The 12,169-nt window shown below is 40.5% G+C and overlaps 1 protein-coding gene across 1 annotated transcript in view; it reads left to right on the top strand.

The window, feature by feature from the left end:
• The window catches only part of LOC138646080 (dynein axonemal heavy chain 11-like), a 377,510-nt gene that overhangs the window by 56,124 nt on the left and 309,217 nt on the right, over positions 1-12,169 (top strand). The window contains exons 18-21 of the mRNA XM_069735549.1: positions 2,500-2,626; positions 4,047-4,193; positions 5,394-5,627; positions 8,530-8,661. Coding sequence (XP_069591650.1) covers positions 2,500-2,626; positions 4,047-4,193; positions 5,394-5,627; positions 8,530-8,661 — 640 coding nt within the window. The remainder of the gene's footprint in view (positions 1-2,499; positions 2,627-4,046; positions 4,194-5,393; positions 5,628-8,529; positions 8,662-12,169) is intronic.

Raw genomic sequence — 12,169 nt, 5'->3', positions numbered from 1 at the left:
ATAGCAAAAATCACGATCTCTTATGAACGCCGTCCACAAGCCGGTGTTCATTGAAGGCTTCTAATGCCAGGCATGGGGGTCATCAGCAGTCATGACAACCCATTGGAGCCCCGCGATCACATGACAGGGGCACTGATGGGCGGGATAAAAGAAGCGCTTTCGGCTGGCTCATATATATATCCCTATGAAACTGTCGTGTTCGAGTCAGGAGATCCGCAGCCGGTCCATGAATCGTGGCCTGTGACACAAGGATGTTTGCATCCGGCATAAGAAATATACTAGTAGGATAATGGACTTACTTTGATAGGGAATTAGATTGTGAGCCCTACTGGGCGCAGGGACAGATGCATATGATGACAATTTTTGTTGAGCTTTGCAAATATATATTGGGTTTATATAGATAATCTAAAAAAATAAATGAATAATGCACATTATTTAGGATTTTATTGATTTGCAGTACTATGATTCCTAACTGCAAAAATAAATAAATACGGAGTTTTATTGTAGCATAACTGCGCAATGCCGCAGTACTAGAATGAAAAAAAAAAAAGAATTCACCTACAAAAGGATCATAGGAAGATATACGGAAATAAAAAATGGTTTAATTAAAGGATAACAAATGATTGTAATTTATCTTGTACCAAATGAGACTTGCGCAACCAATTTTTACATAGAGCTGAAATTTTATGGGTCATTAACTTTTTGGTCTCATATTAAAGGTAAATTAGCTAAGGTTTTAATCTGATGTGAGAATACAGATTCTGGTCATCGAAACACAATGCGGTTTTCTTTTCTCCACAAAATATCTACGTAATTTTTATTTGCACTATAACATTAGAGGCCTTCTCTTGCTCCAGATCTACGGTGACATTGTGGCTGTGTTAGTTAGTTAATATTAATGGAAGTAGAAGAAAAGCAAAATCATCAAGGCATAAGTGACTATAGACAGTGCTTAAAGAGTTTTTCTCAGCTCCATAAATATTTTTTTAAACTAAATATAGGACTAAAGTTGCTAAATATTGAGGGATTACCTTTTAAACTCCTTTTAAACTCCCTGGTAAAAGTGAATAGCAAAATACGTTAACTGTAAGAAGGCTTGGACTGGCCCACAGGAGAATCCTCCGATGGGCCCCTGTGCAGGAGTGGGCCACCACCCTCTTATATGAGAAGTACTTGAATCACTATGTACAGACAATGGCAGCATCTTATTCATTTATCAATTTGCCCAGTTCATTGTTATATACCGTAAATATGTGATTGAGGATAATGTCTCATTTACATGTAGTTGAAATGAGGGGCCCTGGAGTTGGTTACTGGTGGGCCCTTGGCACCCTAGTCCGACACTGTCTGTAAGGTCTATTTCACGTAGCAGTAGTTTGGTCGGTACTTTTAATCTAAAACCAGGAGTAGACCCAAAATTCTTTGATTCCTTCATACTTTTTCTCTCTTGTTCCTTGTTCTTTCCACTCGTACTTTAGGCTTACAAACACAGATGCAAAATACTCACTAAAATTCTTCTACGTGAAAGATGCCTTAAGCAGATTTTGAGGGAACCTGCTAAAACGAAACCAATTACCATTTTGGGCAACTTGCCCTAAGAATAATAGTATTTATTTTTCAAAATCTGTTGTAAGCATGTCTAGAAAAATAATTTTATTGTGGAACTCAATATGATGCTAGGTGCCATGTAGGTGGTGCTCCATAGTCCAGTGCACCTTCTCTTAGTTCAGCGGCCTCACTCTGATCTCCGCATCCTTGACTGGCAGCGATTGCTTCACTTTGGGCAACTTCCATCATGGCTAAAATTCCAAGCAAGCACACATCTTTATGCATCAGGAGTGCATCCGCAGGACCAGAAGAAGAAGACAAAGACCAGAAGAAAGGGTGTTTTGTGTAGGAGCCGATGCTGTGCTGATGTGCAAGGTATCAGCCGAGACAGAATTGACGCAAGTGAAGCCAACAATATCAATCAAGCAGGTGTGGGCAGATCTGGCTAAGAGAGTTGCATTGGACCCCGGGTGCACCACCCACGGTGCACCACGCTTCATAGTTGCATACCAAATTACCGTAATTTTTCTAGACATGATCGCAATGATTAAGATGTGATTATTTTTAGGGCAAGTAGTCCTACATGGAGATATGCTCAGTTTAGGATTTCATTTTTCCCTTTTGGTCACTTTAGTGTCAGAAAGTACAGACTTTGTTGCTTTCTCCTTCAAAGTTCATCACACTAATGCCTTATTCATGCATCAATTTTATTGATCAGTGTTTCATCAGTATTTGTAAACCAAGCCCAGAACATGTATGACCTTGTGACTGATCAGTGATACATTTTGGGCTTCTGTTGAAATTAGCTTAGGAATTTAGTAACTTTTTGGAATTTTACATTTTTGCATTTGGATTTCACTTAATTGTTTATATGAAAGACTTTATAATCTGAAATATCTAATGTTTAGCTGTTGTTTTATGATTGTGCTTCTATTTTTTTTCTTCGTATAGGCTGACACTATGCGAAAAGTCACTAGCTGATTACCTGGAATCCAAACGTCTTAGATTTCCAAGATTTTACTTTGTTTCTTCTACGGATTTACTGGAGATCATCTCTAAAGGAACTCATCCTAAACAGGTTAACCATGAATGTTGTCTGGATACCTTATTAGATTATTGGTAAAAATGAATAGTCCCGGCAGTAATTTGGAAATCTGTTCTCCTGTATAGAATGGGAATGTTCAGTTGGTCATGCACATTAGACTGCTGGCGGCCAAATGATGGTTCGGCCAATAGCCATCTTAGCCGACTCTCCCAAACACGCGAGTTGCTCGTTTGGCCGAGTGCTCCTATGTTCTCTATGAGAAAGTTGTCGGCTTACATGTCTACCGGCAGCTTATCTCAAAGAGAACAATGCAATCGGCAGTCCAAAATCAGACATACCTGATCGACATCACTCCAGACCATCATCTGGCCAGCTCCCCCATCCATATTAGATCGTTGGCCAACCTGTCGATATGAGCAGGTTCGGCCAACATAATTCTAATGACTACGGTCAGCTTTACAAGCATTTATATAAGAGATAAGATTCCGAAAAGCAATCATTCTATTGTGTAGCTGGTGGTGCTTTCTCTTTTTTGGTGACTGATATTGTCTCTTTTGTATAATTATTCTTAGATCCTTTAGTTTGGCATAACATTTTTGCTTGAAATTCTCACTGCCTACATGAGCTAGGCTCTGTTCACACTACTGTTGCGGCTTCATTTTTTAGCAGTAAGCACAACTCTCTTCTAAATCTGTTGTATGATAGATACCACTGGTTCTTGATAGAGCCCATTGACTTATAATGGGCTCCAAAGGCTCCCATCATAGTTTCTGCCACTTTGATAGGAAGAATAGTCCTGCACGCTGAAAGGAGCGTGTTATGGCAGTGTGAAAACCTGTTTCATGGCCTGAGTATGGTCCAGAATGTATGAACTGGACACATGTTTCCTCAACTGAACTTATAGGGAATCTGTCGCACAGAATGACTTTTAAAACCCAGAATTTTGGTTCTGTGCACCCTTGGTATGACCAAACAGTTTAGTGCATATGAATCTTATCAAAAAGTAACAAAACAAGCAAGAAGTGCAAATTGGGATCTAATAGATTGTTTTGTGATGTACAATACATGATATCCTAAAATATAATTCAGAGCGTTGATTCAAATAGAATCTTACAATGTATTAATGCCATTACCCTTCTGTGCAATTATACTGCTATGGCCATTTAGGATGGCCATGTTCTGTATAGTCTGATGGTGGACCTTCAAAATAATTTCCCCAATCCAATGCTAGCTACTTCTCAGGCACTCATTCATTAACCTCAGTGCGACACACACTGTGCCAAAAATTTACTACTGATATTTCTCTAGTTACATTTTTCTCATTCTGTTTGTTTGTTGTTTTGTTTTATTTCATTTGCTGTTTTTATTTTGTTTTGCCTTAAATTTCCCATATATTTCAGTTCCAATTATAACTTTGTAACTTGGTTCGTGTCCTCTTTTCGCATGAATCAAGGTGATGAGACACTTTCTGAAGTTGTTTGACAATATGGCTGACCTGAGATTCGAAGACGAAGAATATGAGTGCAAGATTGCTGTAGGGATGTACAGCAGAGAGATGGAATTTGTATATTTTAACCAGCCGTGTGTGTGTATGGGCCAGGTAATATTGCAGCATGAACATTCATCGCCTCGTTCATTTCCGTCTGATGAACTTATGTAGTGAATTGTTCAGCCCTTGTTTTATTTGCATCAGTGATCATGAATATTTAAACTATCTGGGGACAAGAAATTGTGTGACCTCGCACAGTTTGCATTATTTTTAGAAGGAAATTCTTGTTTATTCAAGGGGATATGTTGCCCACAATGGATTACTTTTTTGGCCATATATTGGATGCGATCAGCTAAGAAACACACTGACCAGCAGATTCCTGGGCATGAGTGACGGTCATCGACCCATGTAAAAGAGCCTTAAAGTATAACATATTACAGATATAGGGCCAGGAATTATATAAAATGGTTTATTAAAGAGAACCTGATTCCAGAGATGTGTCACTCGCTCAGCAACTTGCTGTCGTTTCAATACAATCAGTGTTTTATCAGCAGGAGATTATCATGGTAGGACTAGGTGTCACATGCCAGGATGTCTAGATAATCTGTGTAATCCCTCCCCCACCACTGATTGGCAGATTGCTGACAGTGTACTCAGGAAGTTGCCAATCAGTGATGTGGGCCGGGTTATACACAGCTCAGCATTCTGAGCAATGCTACATCAACAGCAGAGAAAACGGATTCCATCAAAACTGCACCAGACAGCCCAGTATGTGACACATCCCTGTAATCATGGTCTTTGCCCCATGGTCTTGTCATCATGCTGCTCTCAGATTGCATAACAAACAATTCAACAGATAGTTACTCTTTAAATGAATTTTGGTGTCTTAAGATGCTACAACAGAGAATTTGGGAACTTTCCGTATACGGTTTTATTCTTAAAGGAGTTTCATGGAATTTAATTTTGATGACCTATCCTTAGGATAGGACGTCAATATGAGATTGACGGAGGTCCGACCCCAGCACCCCCTACCAACCAATCATGTGTCTTTTACCTCTATTATTATGCAAGGAATTTAGAGCTCTGTATCCTCAAAATAAGTTCTGTCCTCAATAGAGACGTTTTATGAATTGAATCAGCTCTGCTCCCGATTAACTTGGTCTTGTGACTGTAGATGTGGTTCTATTAATATTTTATAATACAGTAATAATAATTTCTTAAAATGATGTAAAGCCCTCTTTACTTAAGCTTGTAGCATTTTTTATGGAAGTTGGAGTAAAAAAAGATTGGTTTTCCCAATTTTATTTTGAGGCGGAGAGCTGGCTGGGGCTTTTAGAAGACACCATGAAGTCAACAGTTCAGGAGGAAATCATGGAATCTGTGGCGGCGTATGAAGATAAGCTTCGGGATCAGTGGCTCTTTGATTATTCTGCACAGGTTTCACTCACTGCCAGTCAAATATGGTGGGCAACCGATGTAGAAATTGTCTTTCAAAGACTAGAGGAAGGGTTTGAAAATGCCCTAAAGGATTACAATCGCAAGCAGGTAATCATTTCTGTATGCGGACTGCACCCATATGGCGAGAAGTTAGGTAACTGACCTCAGCAGTATTTGTCTATATTCTGTCTATATTTCTCTGTATCTTTGTTATGATGCTTTGTTCACAGACCAAGTACCCTGAGTGTAAAGTGTAGTTGCCGGCCCGAGGTTAGTGGTAAGGCGTTATACTGCTATGCTTTAGATACTTACACCTTCTTACACTTATCTAAGTATAGGCTCACAGATCACAGTGTTAAAATAAATGACTAATCTACGGTAATCCACCACATGGAAGGTTCTCCACCATATGGAAAGGTGTCCACCATATGGAAAGGTGTCCACTATATGGAAAGTTCCCAACATATGGAAAGTTCTCCATCATTTGGAAAGGTGTCCAACATATAGAAAGTTCTCCACCATAAGGAAAGTTGTCCACCATATGGAAAGGTGTCCACCATATGGAAAATTCTCCACCATATGGAAAGATCTCCACCATATGGAAAGTTCTCCACCATTTGGAAAGTTGTCCACCATATGGAAAGTTCTCCACCATATGGAAAGGTGTCCACGATATTTAAAGATCTCCACCATATGGAAAGATCTCCACCATATGGAAAGTTCTCCAACATTTGGAAAGTTGTCCACTATATGGAAAGTTATCCACCATATGGAAAGTTCTCCACCATAAGGAAAGTTGTCCACCATATGGAAAGGTGTGCACCATATGGAGAGTTTTCCACCATATGGAAAGTTGTCCACCATATGGAAAGTTGTCCACCATATGGAAAGTTGTCCACCATATTGAAAGTTGACTTCATTTAGTGTCTTCTATCACAAGAAGATGGAGGTGATTAACCACTGGACACCTAAGGCTAGGTTCACATTGCGTTAGTGCAGTCCTTTTAGTGCATACGCTAACGGACTGCGTTAACGCAATGTCCAAAAAGGGATCGCTTGTAGCGATCGCGCTAGCGCAGATGCCCTATCTGTGCTAGCGAGAACGGACCCCAAAACACTGCAGACAGCGTTCGAGGTCCGTCACAAAATAACGGAACATCGCTAACGCATGCCAAAAATGGCATGCGTTAGGGATGCGTTACATACATTGCGGTCAATGGGTGCGCTAACGGATCCCTTACATTGCGTTAGTGGCGCTATGTAACGGATTCCGTTAGCGGATACACACTAATGCAATGTGAACCCAGCCTTAGAAAATAATTATCCTGGATACCTCAAATAACTGTAAATCTCACAGCAGTCTACACCCAAAGGGAAATACTGTAAGTATTTTATCCCTAAATTAGTAACTTCTAGTGAACTCCATCCTAGACCACTAGAGATTTTATTTATTTTTTCACTTTCCACTCTACACCACCAGGGATATTTTATTACGCGATAAATGCTTAATACCCTTTGTCGACAAGAGTAGATTGGAGGTTGTATTATTACCTAGATCAAAATGTTTGTTTGACCACACACAATTTTGTTAGTTTTCTCATTTTTAATTTCACCTTGTATTTTTTTTAACAAACCACTAGCACTCCGAAGGCACTATATATCTGAAATAACATATTAAACATCCAGTCCCTCATCCTCGAGGAATAACATCCGCCTTCTTGCCCCCAGGGGATAACATGTGGCCCCTCGCCCTCGGTGTATAACATCTGCTTCCCTCGTCCCCAATGTATAGCATCTGGCCCCTCGCCCCCCGGTGTATATTATCCGGCCCTCCGCTATGTGGTCCTCCTTTACCAACATGTGACAGAATGGCTGGTGGTAAAGATCTCAGTCACCCCAACGCTGTCCTGTAATAGCACCCCCCATGTAACAAATCCGCTCATAGCATTTCTTCCCTCCTAAATTTTCCCCTATCACGTCTGAGAGATATTATTAAGGAGTGGAAGGAATCACAGCAACTCAGCCGCAAAGTGGAGACCATGTAACGTTACAGAGTGGGGTCACAGAGTGCTGAGGAGTTGAGGTCTGAAAGCACTGTTGTTGTTTTTTTAAATTTTGACTATTTCTCCTTTTCAGAAAAAAATACAAAATTTATTGCTTGGAACTTCGGAGACATGTTGACAGTAACTTATTAAATAAATGAACAATTTACATTTTACTCAAAAATATATCTATAAAGAGAAAAATCAGACAAACTGAACATTTTACAGTGGTCTCTTAATTTTTGCCAGAGCTGTATATGGTGACACACATGTCCATGTATTGTAAATATATCACACCCTAGCTTTATGGTCAACACTTTTTTGTCTCAGAATTAAAGAAATGTCTTACCTTATTGCCTATTTTTATGGAACCTATGGAGAAAAATAAAATAAAATTCTTTCTTTTATTTTCATTTTTTTTTCAGTATAATGCAATTATAACGCAGGTTGAATCTCAAATACGATCCCCATTTCCTGATATCGTGGAAAAACTATACCGTATTGATAGATTTCCAACTAATGGAGTCAAATAACATATATTTGCATAGCACAGCAAGGGATTATGGGCAACGGCATGCAAATTATCCCACATCCTGCATCACTTTTTAAGTAACGACCCTTTTTAAAAGCATTCACTTTATACCATAACATGGGGGAAAATGGATCCAAATTAGTCATTTTGACCTTTAAAGAATGTCGTAAGGGAAAAAAAAAAGTTCTCAAGTCTGCAGCCCCCCAAATGTGTGTCATTATTTACACATCTATTAAATAACTTTTTTTTTTTTTTTTAAATAAAGGAAAAAGCGTCACATAATGGCACAGTTTTGAAAAGTTGTTTGTTTTGATGGGAACAACAATGCATGTCTTGTCGGAGGCACTATACATTTCACAGATGCATTTAGCACTTTACGCATGACAGATTTTATTTTACAGAGTTTAATATCTCATCTGAATATAATTATTTGCAGATTGCTCAGCTGAATGCCCTTATAAACATGCTGTTAGGGGAACTTACCCCCGGGGTGCGTCAGAAGATCATGACAATATGCACAATTGATGTTCATGCCAGAGATGTGGTAGCCAAGCTTATTGCACAGAAGGTAATTTAATGCAGAGCAATTACCCTAATGCATTTTTAAAAGCACGAAATAAAGAATAATTTCATTTGTTGAAAAGCTCGCCCCTGCCTATGTGTAAAAGTGACAGAATGTTTTGATGTAGTAATTTTTTTTCTTTTCGTTACATTCTTACATTCACATTTAGACAATTACACTTATGACTTAAAAAACTGGAAAATTTAAAAAAGAAAAAAAAAAAAAAAAGAGAGTGTCTAAATGTTTAAGGATTATGTTGATAATTGGTTACGGGAACTTTTAACATGACAGCCGGACTTCATTATTTTTTTTTATTTTTTTTTTAAATCTCCACTTTACGAACAAATTCCAATTATCGATCGATGGGTTTTTTTTATATGCAGGAATGAAAGGTTAAAGAAAAAAAATCTTAAACCCTTTTGCTTTATTTAGGCTGCGTTCCTATGTTGGTTATTTGGTGTGATTTTGATGCTGTAAATTATCTGCTTCTATTATGTAAAGTGGCTCTCTTTTGGTTTTCCATTGCCTTTTTGCGCATTTTTGTAATACGTTTTATCGCATTTTTTATGCTATTTTTTATCAGGTTTTTTTTTTTTTAAACTGCTTTGTTTTTGATGGTTCCTGATATTTGGCATTGATAAAACTTTATTGATATACTTTACAGATTAGATGAGTTTTTTATGCGTCTCCGCACTAAGGGTATGTTCACACGTTCCTGATTTCCATCCTTTTTTTTTCAGGACTGAAACCGCAGCTCTTGGCAGAAAACGCAGGTCCTTTTTTTGGTCCTTTTTTTGTGCTTTTTTGGTGCGTTTTTTGATGCGTTTTTTGATCCTTTTTTTTAATGCAATTTTCTATGCAGAGTCTGTGTGTTTTCTAGGAAGTTTTTTAGGGTTAAAATGGCTGAAAATACCCTACCCCTACCCCTAACCCTAACCCTACCCCTAACCCTACCCCTAACCCTACCCCTAACCCTAACCCTAACCCTACCCCTACCCCTACCCCTAACCCTAACCCTAACCCTATTCTAACCTTAGTGGAAAAAAAAAAATTCTTAATTTTTTTATTGTCCCTACCTATGGGGGTGACAAAGGGGGGGGGTGTCATTTACTATTTTTTTATTTTGATCACTGAGATAGGTTATATCTCAGTGATCAAAATGCACTTTGGAACGAATCTGCCGGCCAGCAGATTCGGCGGGGGCACTGCGCATGCGCCCGCCATTTTGCAAGATGGCGGCGCCCAGGGAGAAGACGGCCGGACGGACACCGGGAGGCCGGGTAAGTATAAGGGGGGGAGATTAGGGCACGGGGGGGGCATCGGAGCACGGTGGGGGGCATCGGAGCACGGGGGGGGCATCGGAGCACGGGGGGCGGCATCGGAGCATGGGGGGGTGGGATCGGGGCAGCCACACTCCGCCCACGCACTTCCGCCCGCTTCCCCGCACTTCCTTCTGCAGCGGTTCGGCACCACAAACCGCAATAAAACCCGCAGATATATTTTTGATCTGCGAGTTTTACTGCGGGTTTGACCTCACAATGGAGGTCTATGGGTGCAGAACCGCTGCGGCTCCGAAAAAAGAAGTGACATGCTCCTTCTTTTTTCCCGCAGCTATTCAGCGCGGCTTTTTTTTTGAAATTCAGGATCATGTGCACAGCGGTTCCTGTTTTCCATAGGGTACATTGTACTGTACCCTGCATGGAAAACAGCTGCGGAACCGCAGCGGCAAAAACGCTGCGGTTCCGCAGTAAAAAACGCACTGTGTGAACATGGCCTAAAAGTGCATTTGTGTTTTTTTACTGCAGATTTTCCGCATCTTATCCAAGTCTATGAGAAAAATGGGGAGAAAATGCAAGTAACCTATTTTTCTTAATGGGTGCAAAAATGTTGCAGAAAATCTGCAACATCAAAAACATAAAAAAATATGCCAAAAGCTCATCTTGAGAACGTAGCCTTAGAGAAATTAGAGACAGCTTTTTTTTTATTGTGTTTTTCCTTTTTCACATGCATTTTCATAAAGTTGCTTTCAGCTACAGTTTTTGTTTCTTTTTGTTTGTCATGCTTTATATAAGTCTGGTTTCACACGTCAGTGGCTCCGGTACGTGAGGTGACAGTTTCCTCACGTATCGGAGACACTGACTCACGTAGACACATTAAAATCAATGTGTCACACAATGTGTCGCACATGTCAGCGTGTTTTCACGGACCGTGTGTCCGTGTGCAAAATACGGAGACATGTCAGTGTTCGTGGGAGCGCACGGATTACACGGACCCATTAAAGTCAATGGGTCCGTGTAAAACACGTACCGCACACGGACGCTGTCCATTTGCAGTCCGTGTGCCGTGCAGGAGACAGCGCTACAGTAAGCGCTGTCCCCCCAACGTGGTTCTGAAGCCGCCATTCATATCTTCTCTCCAGCAGCGTTCGCTGTAGAGAAGATATGAAAAATCCTTTTTTTTTTTCGTGTTTAAAATAAAGATCCCTGTCCCCACCCACCCCCTGTGCGCTCGCCCGCTGTTAATAAAATACTCACCCGGCTCCCTCGCAGCGTCCTCTCAGCGCCACCTTCTCCTGTATGAGCGGTCACGTGGTGCCGCCGATTACAGTCATGAATATGTGGCTCCACCTCCCATAGGGGTGGAGCCGCATATTCATGACTGTAATGGGCGGCCCCACGTGACCGCTCATACAGGAGAAGGTGCGGCCAGGACAGGGGGTGGGAGGGGGGTGGGGACAGGGATCTTTATTTTAAACAGGGGAAAAAAAAAAAGGATTTTTCATATCTTCTCTGCAGCGAACGCTGCTGGAGAGAAGATATGAATGGCAGCTTCAGCACCAGATGCAGGGACAGCGCTTACTTGTAGAGCTGTCTCCTGCACGGTCTGTGTGGTACCCAGTTGGCACACGGGCGGCACATGGCTGCCGCACGTGTGCCACACTGATGTTCACGGTAAGCACACGGACACGGATAATTCCGGTACCGATTTTTCTGGTACCGGAATTATCTGGACGTGTGAGACTGGCCTAACACTGATTTGTGTTGGAAACCTCCTGCTATTTAACTTTTTATAGAACTTTATTGATAAAGTTATGTGTGGATTACAGGTGATTTTACTGCATTTCTGCTGCAGAAGCACACTAAAAATACATGAGCGTTTTTTTTTTCTATGCACGTTTTCCTTATTTCTTGCAAGTCTATTGGAAAAATTTATAAGTAATACGCATATGTGCTGTAAGGGAGATTGATATATTGTAGATTTTAAAAATGCACTGCAGGTCAGTTTACGCTGCGTAAAAAGAAAAAGCACATGCGGCATGAATCCCATTCACTTCGTTGGAACTGTAAGATGAAACATTTTTTACACATTGAAAATATGCAGCATCAAAAACTCACCATATATTCATCGTGGCAACTTGCCCTGAGTTTTTGATGGTGAGCAAAAACTTTGCGCCAAGAATTGCATGTGTGATTTCAACTCAAAGGGGAAGTCTATTCTTGTGTTATCTTTATTG

Source organism: Ranitomeya imitator, chromosome 7, assembly GCF_032444005.1.
Source record: "Ranitomeya imitator isolate aRanImi1 chromosome 7, aRanImi1.pri, whole genome shotgun sequence".
Lineage (NCBI taxonomy): Eukaryota > Metazoa > Chordata > Amphibia > Anura > Dendrobatidae > Ranitomeya > Ranitomeya imitator.
Note: the sequence above shows the minus strand (reverse complement) of the source record. Positions and strands in the feature narration are given on the sequence as shown.